We start from the raw sequence: 18,574 nt of genomic DNA, 5'->3' as shown, positions 1-18,574 counted from the left end.
CTTTATCTAATCTCTGCCCCCCAAGAGACTTTGGGTCAACTATTCTAAAGCTCAACACGTATCATCTGGCTGGCTTCTAGTTGATAGTCTGTGGAGGGACTTTATTCATTTGGTTACCTGAGTTTGGTTACCTGGGCTGTTAATTAACAGCCTCTTGATCTTAGCGGAAAACCCAGGGAGGTATGAGATTTAAGGTCAAGTGTACCAAGAATGCCACACCAAGATATTTTTTAATGTCTAAGAGGAGTGCTGGTTACACCTGCTTTCAGTCTTAATTATCTTCTATAACACAGAGCTTTGGGGCCTTGACCACTGGTATAGACCCCAAACTATCCTTTTGTTGAAGATAATCTTGGTCACACTCACAGGCCACCCGCTAGCCCCTCTCAGCCCAGCGCTGGAGGTAGGGGAAAGCTGGTTTAGACTTGTGTCCTGGGCTGCCTAAAAGAGCAAACTGCTCTGAAAGGGTTGCCTGGGGAACAGACGATATGGGGACAGATACAGTCTGAGCCTCCTTGGGGGAAATCATGGTCTTTAATTATTAATTAATTCACATTTTTGATTTGTTAGCAAGTGCCAGCTCATAGATGCTAGTTGAAGTGCAGAGCTTAGAAGGAAAAAAAAACAAAAACAAAACTTAAACCTTAGTTCTTTGGAGATCAGCCCCTCCCTGGCACCATCAAATCCCCCCTTTTTTCTCCCTTTCCACTCAGAACTCTTCACATTCGGGGGTTTTGAGTGTTTGACCATTCTCTTATCCTATTAGGTCTCTGTGAGTGACAGACAGGGGAAGGGGTATCTTCCCTGATGTGGGGCCTGTGAAAGACCAGTCTTATTTACATTTTTCTTCTCCTTCCTATGGAATTCTGTCTCATCTGGAGAGAGGAGGCCCTCCTGTAGGGACAGCAGGTGTCAAGTCTTTAGCTTTGACACTCGTACATCTCACTTGCTGCCTCTGAGCAAACCTCTCCACCTCTCAGGACCTTGGCTTTCTCACCTGTGAAATGGTAAGAATGTGTTGATGGTGCCTTGTGTGTACGCCTGTGTTACATAATCCCAAGGCCTCAGGGCTGCAGACCCTTTATGATTTATCCTAGTAGAGGCAGAGGTCAAGAAACCTGATGAGATGTCAGTGAGTGTACACATGAAGAGATGCTGTGGGCTCCAGGGGCTCCTTGATGTTTGCAGAAGGCTGCCGGCTGGGATTGCAGCCTACCTATCCCAGTGTCTAGCAGAGTACCTGGAATCTAGTGAGTAACCAAATGCACATTTTTAATGAGGGAAAGAAGAAGAGAAGATGGAATGGAGTGGGGATGGAGAGGTGCAGAGATGGGGTGGAAGGGAGGATTCCACTGATGTCCCCAAATAAGGGGACAGGGAAGCACTGAATGGCCCCCTTTCTGCGGTTGTCTCCCCACCCACTCCTTTTCTTTCTGAGAGGCCCCTCTGCGATCTTAATTCTCCCCCACACCTTTAGTTCTCTCGTTCGAATAAGCTGCAGGTGGGAACTCCTCGTATCACCTCACCCCCAATAGGAACAAGTAAGCCAGGCTTGGATGCCACCAAGAAGGGACCAGCACACCCTCTGAGGACAGATAGGAGAAGCCTAGGCGGGGTGTGAGTGCAGGCAGTGGAGCCCCCCGAGCTGAGGGCCCTGAGGATCAGCGTGATTCAGAGCGTGATTGCCACGTGCGGAGGGAAGGGGCGCCCAGGGCTCCGTCTAGGCTTCTGTCGGGCTGTTCTGGGTTGCGGCGGAGGCCAGGTTTTTGGCCTGGAGGAGGAAGGTGGTGAAGGCCTCGTCGGCTTCCTCCTTGGATGACTGGGGGGTGACAGGAGAGGAGTCAGTGTTGGGGGCCGCGGCTCTGGGACAGTGGGGGTCGAGGGGAGGGGACGCGCTAAGTGTCCTAAATTCACGATCTTGTCGTAAGCAGCTCGAGCCTGTGTCCGCCCACCCTCCTCACCCCAGCCGCCACACTCACCTAGAGGGACTGATCGTGAGAAACGGAAAACTGCAGCTTCTAAAAATACCTGCCTCGGTCTCACTACCTCCTTCCAACACGTGGAGTGGAACCAGCTCTGGGGCCCTGAGCCCGTCCCCGGAAGCCCTGCCCACAGTCGTGGCCAAGGTGACCCAGGCTGGCATTAGCCACAGAGGTTCACAACTTCTTCCTCTACCAGCTCAGAGACACACCACCAGCCTGGAGGGGACGGCTGTCTCCCAGACCGACCTGTTCCCCTCACTGTTCCAGATGCTGGGGTCTCTACTGTGGTCAGGGGGTGTGGACGTGATAATAAGCATCAGTGATAATAAGCAGAGAGGTTAACCTGTGACCCAGAGGCAGGTAGGATTTCAACTGATGTGGATCTTGGTTGGGGTGGGAAGGGGCCCCCCATGAGCAAAGTCTTCCAGGCCCAGTGAAAATGCCGGTCCCCAAAAATCCTCCAGTGAGGGTGCTGAGCTAAGTCTGTGAGTCCCATGGCCTTGGAAGAGCACCTCCCTGATCCCCAGGGAATGCCATTTGACCTGCCCACCCTGTGGCCAGAATCTTTAATGCGGCCACTGTCCTCACCACCCCCCACGCCCCTCCCCACGCCCCTGCACCACCTCCCTCCCTCCTCCTGTTGATAGCCCATCAGTGCAGCTCACCTCCTGCCTGGATTTCAGCCACATTAACCCCGCAGCCAGAAAGACACACCCCTTCCCTGCCCTGGCACCAGCCCCCAGCGGAGACGACTTCTCCCGGTGTCTAACTGCAGGCCTTGCTGCCTTTCCTTGTCACCCTCAAGAGGCCTCCTTCTCTCCCCTTGCCCTCACCCTCTTTGCCTTCTTGGGTTCTTCTCTCTCCACGGTGTCCTCGGTAGCAGTGGCAAACTCTGTGTGAAGAGCAGGAGAAGGGGGATCAGCTCTCCCTGGCCCCCCATTCCTGCTCCAGAGTCAGAGTCGGTGCTCATGCTTGTCCCCCGGGGCCTGGGCAGTCCTCCAGGGAGGGACGTACCATCCTTCCCTCCGAGAGACGTCTCTTGGGCCTCTGGAGAGGCTCCCATGTTGTCGCGTCCTTCAAAATCCCTGGAGTTCTCAAAGTCCGACATGCTGATATCCGTCCGGTAGCTCCTGATTGAAATCCGGTCTGTCGGGGAGAGAGGGGTGTTGGTGCAGGGCTGGGGGCGGAAGGTCCCCGAGGCATCCCTGCAGGAGGGCTGGAGCGGGGCAGGGTCTCTGATGGCTGTCTCTGATGAGGACCCGAGGCAGAATGAAAATGACCCGAGCCTCCCCGCCAGGCCCTGTCCACAGACAACCTAGACCCAGCAGCCCCTGGCCTCCGCTCATCACTCTGGGACCTTCCAGGGCACAGGATCTCGTTTTGCCCTCACACCAGCCCCTGGAGGTGGTTATCCTCATCTCTGTCTTGAGCCGAATGGACACCAGAGGTATGAAGGGGACGCCCAGCGCCACCCAGCTGACCGGTCCTCACCCCCAGGCTGGAAGCCCAGGTTTCCAGGACCCTGCCCTCCTCTTCCCGGAGCCCCTCCCTGTGAGCTTAGACCCCCTAGCGACTGAAGATGCGCTTCCAGGGTCGGCATTTGGACGGCAGCACCTAATGGAAGTTTCGGGCAGGTGTGCATTGGTCGTCCCCCGCCTCACTTTGCCCGGACCCTTCCTCCGAGCGGATGAGAGAGGATGGACCCCGGCAGTCCCCTTGGAGCTGCGGGGCCAGGACTGAGGGCTGGAGGCTGCAGGCAGCGGGCAGGCAGCGCCCTGGGACTCACCGACATTCTTCCTGTGCCGGGCTCGGACCACCCCGATTGCCACGACCCCTGCGACCAGGACCAGGGCCAGGGGCACCAGGGTGGAGACCAGTGCTTTGGAACTCCCGCTGTATCCTGTAGGGCTGGGGGAAGGGTTAACTTAGTCCCTGCAGGGGACACTGGGGGTCCCAGGAGGGGTTGGCAGGTTGGCTCCAGCCAACCAGATTTATCCACTCCCTCCTCTGGATACAGCCCCCCAAGCTCCGTCCTTCTAAGAAGCCCTCTCAGACAGGACAAAAGTGAGCACTGGGCCTTCCCTGCATCCCAGGACCGGGAGATGGAGCTGAATGGTGGACTGCGCCCCGGCCTCAGAAGGGCAGAGACCACAGGCCAAGGTGGCGTGGGTGCACCCACTGTCAAGAGGTGGACAGGCTCTCTTCCTGGGACCTGGCGACCCAGCCTCAGGTCCTTGGACTCTCGAATGTTCTCCAGGTGGGGGTCCCCAGACCCCTCCTCACCGGCCAGGATCTGCGGGTGCTCCAGGTCCACCAGCAGCGTCCTTCTCACTTTCCTTTTCGAAAAAGCTGGGGTCCAGAAGGGCTTTGTTCTGGATCTCCCCGGCCCTCGACTGTATTGCCGCCCCCGCAGGGGCAGCTTTTACTTGCTTGGCGTCTTGGGACCCTGGGGAGAGCAGAGAGGGGCTTGAGTTTAGGGAGTCTGCGGAGCGGGGCTTCATTAGGAATCCCAGGGTCTTGGGGAGATCTCTTGCCTTTTTGGACAGGGTCTCAGAGAACACCAGAAGCAGGGGAGTTACCCTCTTCTCCAGCCTGTCACAGACAACCTCTGCCCTATTCATACCAACTTCACTTCCATTGTAAGGCTGCGTGCCTAGATCCAGCTGTGCACAAGGGCTGACTGGGAGATTCTTCACAGGGTTTGCCCAGGGCCTCTTGACTACAAGGAAATGGCAATCTACTCCAGTATTCTTGCCTGGAAAATCCCATGGACGGAGGAGTCTAGTGGGCTACAGTCCATGGGGTTGCAAAGAGTCGGGGGCAGCTTAGCAAGCGGTCCCTCAGTGAGCTTGACAACTGGAAGCTGCCATAACCTCATTTCTAGAGTCACTAAACATACCCCTTGGGCTTCCCTGGTGGCTCAATGGTAAAGTATCTGCCTGCCAACGCAGGAGACACCTGTTCAATCCCTGATCTCTAGCGCCTGCTTCCCAGGTGGCACTAGCAGTGAAGAACCCGGCTGCCAGTGCAAAAGACATAAGGGATCCAAGTTCAATCCCTGTGTTGGGAAGATCCCCTGGAGGAGGGCATGACAACCCACTCCACTATTCTTTCCTGGAGAATCTCGTGGACAGAGGAGCCTGGCAGGCTACAGTCCATGGGGTCACAAAGAGTTGAACACGACTTAACCACGGAGCATGCATGCACACAAAAATACCCCCTCGTTAGGGATAAGACATTTCATGGGATATTTTTAGAAGCGGTTTGAAATGCAATCTTACCGGAAGAGATTGCCGGGATTTTCCTTACCAGACCTTGTGCATGAAGCTTATCTGGCTCTCTGGAGCCAACTTTGGCAGAATATGGTATAACAGTGACTTAGACATGTCTACATGTAGAAGACCTCTCCATATAGGACGGGCTACATGGTGGCCTGAAGGGGTGACTATGGGATTTGTCTTGAGACTGAGCTTAATTGCAAATGCACTATTTTTGATGAATCTGTATGTTTATTTGGGATGCCCTTTTTGGAAGGATAAATGAGACCAGGAAGGAGACCTCCCCCGGCCCCTGCCTCTTACAGCCAAACCTGGGGCCACGCTTAATGGAGATGTTCTCAGGCAATTTTCTCTGGAGTCCCCTGGGGCATGCGGGCCTGGCCCTCACAGACTCACCCTTCACCCTGCTCTCCACCGCCACGTAGACAGCCGCCGTCTCCCCGTATCGGGGGCCCTCCTTCACGCCACACCAGTACCAGCCTTCATCCTCCTTGGTGACTGTGTCCAGGTTCAGGGAGACGACCTGGCTGTTCTGGTCGCAGCTCACAAAGGCCTGGCTGGGGCCGTCGTTCTGGGTGGGCAGGGCGCTGCAGCCTCTGTTGCTCCACTTACACCAGTACTTCTCAAAGGAGTAGAATTTGCAGGGGAAGTGGCAGGAGAGCTTTAAGGACTCTCCCAGCCAAGCCGTGAAGTTCTTGGGTACCTTGAGGCTTGGTTCTCCTGGAGCAGGGAGGGAGAAACAGGTGCAGAAGTTGGCCCCAGTGATGCTGCAGACATGTGACTGGGGGCTGGGGTGGGGGTGCTTCGTCCACAGTCCGGTTCCTTTTTGGACAGCATGCTAAATAAATACACTGTACTGAACAAAAAGCACTTACAATTATGTGACCATGTAATAGATTACTGGTGACCACTATGAGTCCTTCCAGTCTATCACAGACCACGGGCCTTGCCAAGGGCTTCTGTGTGTTTCCTTGCTGTTATCTGCTCTCCTGGACTCAGTACTATGGTGCTGGAGAAGACTCTTGAGAGTCCTTTAGCCAGCAAGATGAAACCAGTCAATCCTAAAGGAAATCAACTCTGAATACCCATTGGAAGGACTGATGCTAAAGCTGAAGCTCCAGTACTTTGGCCACCTGATGCAAAGAGCTCACTCATTGGAAAAGACCCTGATGTTGGGAAAGATTGAGGGCAGAAGGAGAAGGGGATGACACAGGATAAGATGGTTGGATGGCATCACTGTCTCAATGGACATGAGTTTGAGCAAGCTCCTGGAGTTGCTGATGGACAGGGAAGCCTGGTGTGCAGTAGTCTGTGGGGTCACAATGAACTGGACGTGACTTAGCAACTGAACAACAGCAGCAAGACCCAGTACAAAGAACTGAACTCTGCTTCAGCTGATGCCATACAGACTGTCAAAGAAGCTGATGCTCTTGATCACAGGAGTTGCTATGTGTGGTGGTTTGAAGAGCGTGGGGGCAGGAAAGGGTGTTTGTTGCTGGTATGGACAGGTCGGGGAAGGGTGCTGGTTACGGGATGAACGGGTGGGCTCTCTCCAGCAGCTTGGAGGTGGGGGAGGCGGGAGGCAGAGTGGCTGGGGGTGATGCTGAGGTTGACTGGAGGGGGCCCGGAGCTGCCTCCCTTCCCTCTTGCCCAAGTTCAACTCTTACCTTCGACAACCTTGAGCTCCACTGTGGAGGTCCAGCGCGTGTCGCCGTCGGTCACGCACCAGTAGAAGCCGGCATCCTGTTCAGTGAGCTGGTTGAGGATGACGGTGTAGGTGCCGTTGCCCGGCTCGGCGAGCAGCGCCAGCCTGCCCTCGTACTGCTCCTTCACCAGCCCCCGGCTCTCCACCAGCCTTGGGCAGTGGCCGTTTTGAGCCTCTTCCCAGTGACACCAGTACTTTGCGCTGTTGGCATCCTTCGGGTTGTAGGGGCAAGATACGGTCACAGAGCCTCCCCTCACACCTTTCACCACGGAGGGGCTTGCGGGGATTGCCGTCTCTGGAAGCACAGACAAAGATGGGATGGGAGAACTCAGCGTGGGCAGAGCAGCCTCCTCCCCGTGGGCTCAGCCAGGGTGGAAAGTGAGGTGTAGAGCAATCCCCTTACCAGCCTCAGAAAGTGAAAAAGCCTTTCCGAATGTCACAGAGCCTGGCGCAGGAGCCTTCTCCCGGTCTCCAGGGACCTCCCCCACTATTCCTTCCCCACCTTATTCTGAGCAGAGAACAGAAGGCATTTAAAGAGTGACCATCAGCCTTTCACCTTGGGCTTCTTATAAAATCTCCCTCTAGATAGTTTTTGTCTTTTTATTATTAGCTCGTCCCACAAGATGGCCAACTGGGTTTTTTTTTCTTCAAATTAAGAAAATATATTTAGAACAGTTTGATTTAAAATATATACTATGTAGCACAGATAAATTTAATTATTGAGGGCCACAAAGGCCATGTCCAAGAGAAGCGTGGTCTATCTTCAAGAAACTAAAACTGAGGTTCTGGGAGAGTCCCAGGTGACCGAAAATGCTGAGGGAGGTAGTGAGGACTGAGCTGGAAGAAGAAAGAAGGACAGGGAATGGGAGCCCCTTATGGGAAAGCCTCAAGCATAGTGACCACGAACTTCAAGTACTGGTTCAGTTTCTCAAGACGGTAACTCACTACAGAATGCTCCCAGGGTGGGAAGGGGCAGGGATTCAACCAGATCACGCTGAATAACAAGTAGCCCTAAGAGATGTTGGAGGGGAGATTTTGGAAGCCGGGGCGTTGACTTGGGTAAGCTATGAGACCAACACAAGCCAAGGCTTCTTCCACCAGAATGTGATGGTTGAGCTGCCATCCTGCTCCGGGGTCAGGGAGACTCCACATAGAGTGCTTCCCATGGCTCTCTCAAACCCAGACAGTCGGGATCTTCACTCCCCTCATTCCTAAGGATCAGGGGCGGCCATCAAAGGCCTTTGGTAACAGAGAAGAAGAGTTAAGAGATCGCACAAGGCAGAGGCCATCATGCACAGTCTTGGGGCTCTCGTGCTGCCCCCAGAGCATCTGGTCCAGGGCTCGTCAGTGAGCAGATATGGTCAACAGACGGAAGCTGTCAGATAGACTCAGAGGGGCCAAGCGGGGCTCTCACTTGCAGACTGCCCACCTCTCCCCTTTCCGCCTCTCAGGTCTCACCTTCATTGACGAAGAGTTGCCAGGCCTGCACAGGCCAGCCGTCCTGGGGCTGACCCTCAGGCTGGGCCCCGCACATGTAGTACCCCGCGTCCTCTTTCCTCAGGCTGGTAATGTGCACACTGAAGACGCCGTTGTCCTTGGGCACAGACAGGATCCTGCCCTGGAAGTCCTGAGCCTTCTTCCCCAACGTGTTGATGACCACATTGCAAGCTCCCCCATTCTTCTTCTGGCACAGAAATTTGGGCACATTTGCCACCTCGGGGCCCAGGGAACAGTCAAAGGTCACTGAGCTCCTCAAGTCTCCGTAAACCAGCTCAGGCTCGGGCTTCAGCACCTGGAGGTCAACGTTGCTCTTATCGGCTTTGGCATTGTCCCCAGCCTGGCAGACATACATCCCAGCATCGCTGAGCTTGACTCGGTTGATAACAACACTGAACACTAATGTGTCGGTACCCAGGATACTGATATGTGCTCTGTCTTTATAGCTGTTGCTCACATACCCGGTGGAGTCAATAACTTGGAAACAGTCTTGGCTTGTCTTCTTGCACAAAGATTTTATCTTCTGAGAATTCTCACGCGTGAAAGGGCAGTTGATGGTCACGGTCCTGCCCAGGTCTACAGTGTAGACGTGGGCATCACTTGCCTGTGCAGGATCTGCAGGGTGAAGGGTGGGGAACAAGTTGTGGTTTTCTTTCTTGCGTCATAGGATGCTGAGCTGCCTTCCACACAGTTCACTTCCTCAATGTTTCTGATGAGGGCTGGGTATGCTTATCACCCAGAGGGCCCTCTTTCCCGGAGAGACAGCATCAGAATCTGTCTTCCAAAGCCCAGCTTTTCTGCTGCCCCCTCCAGGAAGCCTTCCCAAGCTGGCACTCATCTCTCCCTGCTCTGTTCTCTCTCGATACTTGTGCATTTGTTACATCCAATCTTATGGTCTTTGGACAAGAACTGATCATTTAATTTATGCGGAGACTTCTGAGGGACTACTGGAGATCAGGTAAGAGAATACATGTTAAAAGAAGTCTGGTGGCCCAAGGTCTTGATGTGAAGGGTGCTCTAACAGCAGAACTTAAGGATGCCTACGAATCTCCCCCTGCTCCTGGACCTCTGGTCCCACCTGCAACAAATATGAGGAGAGAACTTGTTCTCCTCACGCTCTTCTAAGCTAGAGCTTTAGTAAAACCAGAACCGTGTCAGGCTCTTAAGACCTAGAGTGGCCCATCTGCCCTCCACCTGTCCAAGTAGGTCCCATCTGTCTCATTCCCACCTTCTACTGTGCAAATGGAAGGCTCTGGATGGACCCACAGCCTTCCCCATGCCAGGACACCCTGCCCTCTCGGGAAATCCTTCCCCCCTCTCGCTCTCCTCAGAAATCTAAAGAGCCTGAGCCCTTACCTTGGCTGACCTCCAGGCTCACATCGAAGTTAAGGCCACGGCTGCTAATGCCCAGGCCACACTTGTAGCGCCCCGAGTCTTTCTGGGTGAGACGGCTGATGTCCACCACAAACGTGCCGCTCTCCGGGAAGTTGGTGAGGTTGGCTCTGCCCACGTAGTCGTCAGAGATGTAGCCCTCTGAGGAGATGAGGGTCGTGCAGCGGCCCTGGGCTCCCTGCCGGCACCAGTACTTGCGCGTGTGCCGGTTGACGGAGGTGGACGGGTAGTAGCACTTGATGGACACTGAGCGGCCTTCCACGCTGGTCACTTCCTCGGGACCGAAGATGGGACTCTTCATGGAGACCACTGTGGGGACAGAGACAGGGGCTTTCTGAGGCTGCCGGAGGGAAAGCCTCCTGAGGGGGTCTGGACAGTCCATGCTGAGGACATGAACTTTCCCTCCTGAGACATGTGTCTTCTGTGGGTTAGCTACCAGGCGCTGCAGTTAGGCAATTGCTACATTGCAGAATTATTAAACAATTCTAAGGTTTTAATCATATTTCATTAATGATAGCCACATTAAGAAAACAAATGGCAAACTTATTTAGTGGTCTCCTTGCATGTATACATATATGTATAATATTTCTTGCATATATACATATATTTATATATTTAAATAGGTATAATATATTTATATATTATATATATTATATATTTTATATACATTTAAATATATATTATGTTTATTTAAATATATAAATATATGTATATTATATATATATATTTAAAACCATCCTTGTGGAGTGCTACATTATTTCATTTGTTATCTGCTATTTCCCTATATTTCTAAAATACTTTGTAGATTCTTTTCTTCTTTTTTTTCCAGATAAAAATGTCAACAGGCACAAATATAAGTCATTTCTCCCAAACCCCAAAGCAACTCAAGAGTGAGGCTTGGTTCAAGGTCAAGGTCTCGTTTTCCTTATTCCCAGTGAAGACCCTTGGCCAGACGCAAGAGAGTGCCATTTTTAGTCCTGATGTCTTGGCGCTGGCCCACCCATCCTCCCTGCAGTGTCTGTGGTTGCTCCCCGAGGGGGTGCCAGCCTTGCCTGGACGTCCCTGGGGATGGGCCGATCCCTGGGCCCCAGGGGAGTAGCATAGAGCGGCCGGGGCCTGGTTGACGCACCTGGGAAGATGGCCAGCAGGCAGGCGAGGAACAGGCACGACATCGCTGGGGGCTCCCGCGGGTCTCTGCCGCCAGCCACCGTCCTGCGTGGTTACTGAAAGACAGCGGCACGAGGGGATGAAACGCCTTTGTCGTCCAAGACTAGCTGACCTTCCGGCCCCTGTAACACCTGTTCAATTCTGCGTCTCCAGCAACGGACATAAAACCTATCAAAGAATGAATGGCCCCGCCTTTCCCATCACAGCTCAAAGTCCCGTGGTCTCACAATGCCTTTTGTTCTTTAGTAGGGATAGGTAGACTTTCATTTTTTCAGCTAAGTTGCCACTTCCTTTGGGATAGGGACACACGTGCGTCATTTCCTGTTTCCCCACCCGCGGGGGGTTGGGGGTAGGCACCGTCCTGGGCAAGATCCCTAAGATCTCAGGAACAGCTCCCCAGATCATTGGTTACTACCAAGAAGTGTCTCCACCTCTCTGCTCCAGCTGCCCTCCCTACATCCCTGGGAGGTGGAGGGGGCTGGCATAATTTATGGCCTGTCACACGAGTAAACAGAGATGCACAGAGGCCGCGTGGTCGCAACCACTGCCAACGGTCCTCGCACCGCATTCCATGATGTACCCGTGAAACAATGCACCTCCAGTATCTCATTTAAACTTCGTATCACTCCTAAGAGGCAGCATTCTTATCTACACGTGACATAGGAGGAGATGAAAGCTTTAAGGTTAAGGGCTTTCCTCAAGGCCACACAGGCATTAAATGTGGGGATAGGTAGGGTGGGGGTGGAGGTGGTGGGGAAGACCGAACCCTGCTTTATCTGACCCCCAGAGTCCAAGCTCTGAGTCTGTCTCCCTGCCCGTATTCCATCTCAAACCAGGTGAGGTGCTTATCCTTCATGCTTATTCTTGTTATCTGTGGAGTGCTCTTTGCTTTTCAAATGTTGTCATTTACACCACTTCACTGGAGCTCTAGAAGTTCCCTTTAAATGAGACAGGACAGATATAATTACAACCACTTCCTGGATAAGAAAAATCAAGATCGTGAGATGCTGAGTGACATGCCCAGGTTTTCCCAGATACTCCGTTATGGGGTCAGGGTTAAACATGTAGGTGTGACCGCCTAATGCTTGGTGAGGCTGACGGACAAAGATGGAAAATCCAAGGTGAGGCCACTCAGAGGGTGTTGCACGTGTGGCCCTTGTCACATCTGGGGATACAGCCTAGGGCTGGGGGAGGTTGAGACTCCCAGGGCCCGGCCTGACCCCTGCTGTCCTCTGGACCCTGACTGCAGCCTGGAGGAGGATGGAAGTGAAGAGGGGAGTTCCCACTCTCCCATGGACCTTGCCAGGCTTTCAGTTTTGGAACGGACTTGACGATGAGAGGGGGAAAGGAGAAAGCTGTGTTAACACGTGCTGGGCAGTGACGAGCACCCATAAAGATAAGGAGGCTCGAGGCAGCAGGGAGCGCGGGCACCCATCTCCCAGGCCCCCCTTCCTGCCTTGGCCTCGCTCCTGCTCCCAGAGACGCCCTTCGCTAGCTTGAGCCAAAGGCAATAGAACCGTTTATCTTGGTTCCTTCTTTTCTGTGAGGGAATTTCCCAGCAAAGCACCTTTTTATTTCCTCGTGGAGATAAAGGTATTCTGTTTCTCCAGTTCTTCGGAAGAGTTGGGGGAGCGGGTTTGGGGAGGTAGGGACAAATATGGGTGTCAGGTGGCAGCTTGAGCTTCTCTTGATTCCGGTTAATTGCCCTGGACTTTTCATACCAGGCCAATGATTAACCTCTGGAGTGTGGCCTTAGCCAAATGCCAGAGTCAGCTCCAGCTCGGATGTGCTCGGGACAAAGCTGGCTGCAGGACCACCCGGGTGGACGTGGGACTGACTCCCAGGTGGGAGTGGGGGTCAGAGGGCTGGGAAGTCTCTCTTGTCTCCTTGGGATGGGCTCACTGCAGAGTCCCGCCACCTGCCATTTGCACTGGGCTTGGGCACAGTGGCCAGTGGGAAGGCACCGTGCCATCTGCTTTAAGGAGCCCCAACCAATAGGGGCTCTCTGGTTCTCGTCTCTGTTCTCCCCTGACATCAGCAAACTTCCTGATATTTCTCTGGACTGCAGTGGGTCTTCCCATAGGATGAGTTGGAGGAGACAATCCCTAGTCTGGACTGGTAACAGCCATTTGCCCTGGCTTGCTGCAGGCAGAGGCCACATTTTCCAAAGACTTCCTCCCCAGGTGCCTCTCATTTGTGACATGCTTGGCTAGCGGTGAAGGTCCGTGCAGGGGGAGGATGCTCACATGTGCCCAATAACCCTTTGCATAACCTCCCATCAGGGATGAGATCACCAGCCATGCAGAGCTAGAGGGCAAGTTTTGTGGAAGCTGACCTTGGTAGGAAGCGTACAGTCCATTCCCTGGGGAGACTGGACTCTCCCCACACCCCCACGTTCTCAGGAGCAGGAAGTCTCTGTTCAAAACTTCACTTAAAGCACAGTTTCTCTGCTCTCAGCTGAAAGACCTTGGGCTTTGCAAATCATTAGAAATCCCTTCCTCTCAAAGTCTTAAAACCATATTTGTTCCCAAACCTGGGAGATTCGGGTGTCAGGGAGGCCCCAGTTCCATGGGGCTGGAGCTGGATTCAAAGGATTTGCTTTAGGAAGGAAAGAGAGAGCATATTATTTACTGGGCACAGGATGCTCTGCTACCTTCTTTGCTTGATGACTTTATCCACCATCATAGTAACCCAAAGGATAGAGAATATCTTCCTGGGAAGATAGGAAATCTAAGGGTTAGAGAGATTCTGGCCCCAAGACTTATAACAGAATGGGATTAAATTGGTACCCTATCACTCCTTGGATGCTCAGAGGGACCTATTCTCCCAGATATACATAGGTTAGTATATCATGCATGAAGGCACCTTTCCTGGCTCTTAAAATAGGAGTTGTATTTTCAGTAGTCAGGCTGGGGTATTCTAGATCATTCTCATTTTACCAAGTTACTGCCCCTCGTATATTCACAATGTATGCGTGCATAATTGCAGGTTGGGGCTAGGTGTAGGCCCTGCTGAAGAATAGAGTCTACCGTCTTATAAAATTACTCTAGCTAGCTTGCCTTCAGTCGGAGTGACTGATCTTTGCTCTCATGGTTGAGAGTCACATGTTTGTCCATCTCAGTTCAGGCTTTCTCCTCTATCAGAGGGAGAGGGTCTTCTGGACCAGCGCCTGGCTTGGCTGCTGGTGAGCATATGGCCTTCAGTAACTCTGGGCTTGTCACCGGCTTGGCTCACAGCAGAGGGACAGTTAAGGCTCTCATGGTCCTTGGGGCTTTGGAGGGAAGAGAGAGCAGGCACCATGGGGGGCTTGAAGCCATGTTGGCAGTTTCTGGCTTCATGTGAGTGTGAACTTGGGGCAGCAGGGAGCTTGGGGCTCAGAGAAGCAGGGAGCAGCTGGCCTGGCTGGGGAAGGGGCTTTCCTTGGCCTGGACTGATGGCCAGGAGAGGCGCTGCTCGAGTCTGTGTGGACCTATCACTCTCTTCTCCCGTGGATGCAGAGGCTGAGCACACACGAGGGCGAGCCTGGAAACCACAGCACCACTAGGGGAGGGAGGGCAGTCCATGGAGTTTGGAAGGGCCTCAGGCTTGTGATGACAGACAGGGTTGTAAGAGAGGTTATATAGTTTACGTAAGCCCTGGAATATGCGAGAATCTCCAAGCACAGGCAATGTTGGAGAAAAGGCACTGAAGCTCCCGAGAGCAGGGAAATGGAGAGAGAAGCCATAGGTTCCCCAAAGAAGGCATGAGCTAGGAAGATCCAAGACTTTCTGGCCCCATCCCTGTCAAAACCAGGCATGTAAGACTTCAGCAGAAATTCAACATATGGAATCCAAGCTTCATGAAGCTCTGGGAATAAGCCTTGTAGATTTTCAGATGGCCTTTCAACAGAGACTGAGAAGCCCTGTCGCTGACTCTATCCCATCCTAGCTTGATCTGTTTATCTCACCCACCTTACCAGATGGCAAGCTCCTGGAAAGCAGGGTCAACTGAGATCCATCTCCCCATCTCCAGAAGGCCTTGCTCTCCAGGGAGTGCCTGGCAAGGACCAGCTGTTCAGAAAAGACCGATCAGATTGGGAATGGTTATGGCCTCACTCCCTCTCCGAGAAGGACAAAGTCAGGGCTGATTTCTCTCACTTTGCCCGATGCCTTCTTTGTTCTGGGTGCTCACGGGACAGTAGCTCAAGGGAGGGTGGAAGAGACTCAGAGGTCCAGAGTCCTGCTCTGTCACAGGCTACCAGAAGAGCTCTCCCACTTGGGCAAAATGTGCTGGCTCAACTCTCCCATCTGTAAAATGGGTATTGTCCCCTGACTCGTCTAGTTGAGGGGCTACCTTGGGATGGGGGACTATGGTTAATATATAGAGAGGCACTCCCAGTAGTGTAAAGTGCTCTTCCACTGTGCTGCTGCTGCTACTGCTAAGTCGCTTCAGTCGTGTCCGACTCTGTGCGACCCCATAGACGGCAGCCCAGCAGGCTCCCTCGTCCCTGGGATTCTCCAGGCAAGAACACTGGAGTGGGTTGCCATTTCCTTCTCCAATGCATGAAAGTGAAACGTGAAAGTGAAGTCGCTCAGTCGTGTCCGACTATTAGTGACCCCATGGACTGCAGCCTCCCAGGCTCCTCTGTCCATGGGATTTTCCAGGCAAGAGTACTGGAATGGGGTGCCATTGCCTTCTCCCTCTTCCACTGTAAGAGGCTGCAATTACTTGTTAGCACAGGAGGTTGAGGGCCTTATGCACTTGGCTTTCGCGGGTGCTGTGCACTTAGAGAGTAGCACAGCGTATGGACTCCTCAGGTTGGCCGTTGGCTCTCTCACTTGGGGATTGTGTGATTTGGGGTGGACTATTTAAATCCATTGAGCCCCACTGTTCATCTGTAAACTGGCTATAATTGCATCTAGTCTTGTGAGTCGCCATAAGGATTAAATGAGGCAACATATGTAAAGTCCTAAGTAGGGTATCGGGCTTAAAAATAACAGTTCTTTTCCCACATCCTCTTTAAAGTCAACACAATCTTCTCTTTTTCCTGTCTCAGAGCGAGAGAACAGACGTCTGTTTGCTGAGCATCCTTCGAAGACTGGGGGCGAGCTGTTCAGATTGGACTGTCATGGCCGGAAGGAGCAGACATGTGCCAGGGACTAGGTTACAAGTGAGGGATCCTGATTATAGCTGGCACAATGGAGTCACTTTCAGGCGCTTTACATCTGCTGACTCATTTAGTCCTCACAGTCACCCTGGGAGGTAGGGTACAATGGGTAAACCCATTTCACAAACGAGACAGTGGAGGTCCAGAGAAGTAAGACGCTTGCCCAAAGTTACACAGCAGGTAAGTGACTGGGATGGGATCCAGATTCAGGCACTCTGGATCAAGCATACAAGATTTTAGTTACAGTGCTGTCCTGCAGAGGGTCTTAAAGCTGAGAGGAAGCAGTCAGAAGGGGCAAAAGCAGGAAATCCAGTCTTAGAGGAGAACTTAGTCCAATTCTCTCCTCTTTGCTTTTCACAGGAAAGGTGGTTCCTGTGAAAAGACTCTGTTTGAACTCAGAGGTATGTGCCAACAGAAGAATTTCTTCCTGAAAATTAATAATGGCTGCTATTTATTCAGCACTTACCATATGTATGGCAGGTTATGTTCGTTTCCTGTAACCAGACACATGGCCTCCAAAACTTCTTTCCAGTCCATCACACTGTGTCAATGCCAGGGTCTTTGGGATCCCAGCCCCCGCCCACCCAGAGAGGGGGCAAGACACAGGTGCGGGGGTCTCTGCTGACCACATGCGTGTGCTACTTTTTAAAAAGTTGTGTATCCTGTTTTTTTAGGTGATGTCAAAATATCCCCATGACCATACCAAAATGACTGTACCCAAATGTTGTCATTTATACGTGCTGGGTGACCTTACACCACTCACATTAATTCACAACCTCAGTTTCCTCAACTGTAACACAGGTTTATGACCCCTACCCTGACTCCCACTGGGTTTGTTTCAGGTAGGAATAAGATGAAGCTGTGAAAGTCAAGGGTAAGTGTGTTTTCTATCTGGAAGCTGCTGCTATTACACTATTTGTAAAATAAAGCCACAGAGTCCGGAGGTTCTAAGAGACAGGCAGAGATAACAGAGCCAGCTGCTCTCCTGGCTCCTGGTTCGTTGCTCTGTCTGCCACATCACCACACCCAAGGGCAGGGAGAGGAATGATGGATGGAGAGTTTCAAAACTGGCTCTGAGCATAGACAGCTGCCTTCTACACTAACCCATGAACTGACACATCCCAACTCCAGATGTTCAGGGACTTGTAGTTCCTCTCGTGAAGTGGGAGAGCGACAGTGAAGGCTGTGTGCAAAACAGCGCAAGCCGCGTAGGTGGCCTGGGGCAGTGGCGCGCAGTGGGGCTGGTGAGGGATGCAGCTTTGCAGAGCAGCTGCGCTTGTGCTGAGCGTCCCCTGGCTGGCCTGGGATGCTGTCAGGATAAGAGAGCTGGAGTCTGAGGTCTCCTGGCTGCAGAAGCAGCAGGAGCCTGAGGACTGAAGAATGCTGCCTGCGCCTGGCAGGGGGCTTTGCCCGCCTAACTCACTTTCCTGGGAAGGACTTAATTTTTCCCAGCTTAGCAGGTACAGGATGAAACGGTGATGCACATTATACCTTGGGGTGGCAGGGATCTGTGAGAGCAAAGCGGGGTTGAAGTTGGAAAGATCTCAGGATGTCTTTGAAACCCAGAAAAATGGACTTCGCGTGCCTCCACCAGAAAGCTGAAGGGAGAAATATTCAAGGACTAGAAGGGTACCTGCCTTGTACCAGGACCTGCATAGGCATTATCCTATCCGCGTCGGTCTGATGCTCAATAGTCCTGGAATAACTGAACTGAATTGGAAAACACCAAAACAACTGTTATTTTGCTCTAGAGTTTTCAAAGCGATTTCACACATCTTTTTTCATTTGAATCTCACATCAACCATAAGTGATCGGCCTTATTTTTATGCCCATTTTGCGCATTAGTAAACAGAGGCTGAAAGAGCAATTAGGTGCCTTGCCTAAGGTCCCAGTTAAATTATGGAGGAATTAGGAGGGAACTCAGAGACCAAATTTTGAGCAGAACGCCATGTGCCAAGCCCAGACATCCCTTCTTCCCACCTGCTGAGCGTTCACCCCTGGTCCTCACTTGTCTCTCTGGGATGCGCCCAGGCTTGTGCCCATCAGCTCCCCCATGACACGCTTGGGACACAGGTGGTGGCCACGTTCCCCTCATCCCGTTCTTTGGGGATTGGGGGTCATGCGTACAGAGGGCCCTTCCCAGATGGCATCCTTTCGGGGACCCCAGAGCAGCCCCACTTACTTTGAGCTCCTTCCTCCTATCCCGTCAGCTTTGGGAGCACCGCCTGCTGACCAGTCCGCAGCCCTGGCTTTTGTAGAAGCCTCCGGCAGGACACTGGATGCTGCTGCCAAAACTGAAACTGTGGTGCTTGACCCACACCTGGGCTCTTAAAGGGACACTCTCCCATGGGCATGGCGGCCAGCCAGCGGCACGTGACTCCCACAGAGCCCTTGCTTTCCTTTCCTT

At 52.7% G+C, this 18,574-nt stretch overlaps 1 protein-coding gene across 1 annotated transcript; it reads right to left on the bottom strand.

Moving 5' to 3' along the window:
* Positions 1-515: 515 nt before the first annotated feature.
* Positions 516-18,484, bottom strand: PIGR (polymeric immunoglobulin receptor). The gene is made up of 11 exons (XM_006043809.3): positions 18,350-18,484; positions 10,984-11,077; positions 9,819-10,163; positions 8,424-9,077; positions 6,928-7,260; positions 5,657-5,980; positions 4,266-4,428; positions 3,769-3,890; positions 2,997-3,128; positions 2,816-2,874; positions 516-1,819 (listed from the first exon to the last, which is right to left on the bottom strand). The coding sequence occupies exons 2-11, from the start codon at positions 11,024-11,026 to the stop codon at positions 1,721-1,723; spliced, it is 2,274 nt and encodes a 757-aa protein (XP_006043871.2). The 5' UTR covers positions 11,027-11,077; positions 18,350-18,484; the 3' UTR covers positions 516-1,720.
* Between the last annotated feature and the right edge of the window lie 90 nt (positions 18,485-18,574).

This window comes from Bubalus bubalis, chromosome 5 (assembly GCF_019923935.1).
Source record: "Bubalus bubalis isolate 160015118507 breed Murrah chromosome 5, NDDB_SH_1, whole genome shotgun sequence".
Taxonomy (NCBI): Eukaryota; Metazoa; Chordata; class Mammalia; order Artiodactyla; family Bovidae; genus Bubalus; species Bubalus bubalis.
This window is presented reverse-complemented; position numbering and strand designations above follow the sequence as displayed.

Coding starts and splice junctions, on each gene's coding strand:
- PIGR (XM_006043809.3), bottom strand. CDS start 11,026: ATGTCGTGCCTGTTCCTCGCCTGCCTGCTGGCCATCTTCCCAG. Junction 9,078..9,818: donor GAGCCTGGAGGTCAGCCAAG/GTAAGGGCTCAG, acceptor TTCACCCTGCAG/ATCCTGCACAGGCAAGTGAT. Junction 5,981..6,927: donor GGAGCTCAAGGTTGTCGAAG/GTAAGAGTTGAA, acceptor TCCCTGCTCCAG/GAGAACCAAGCCTCAAGGTA.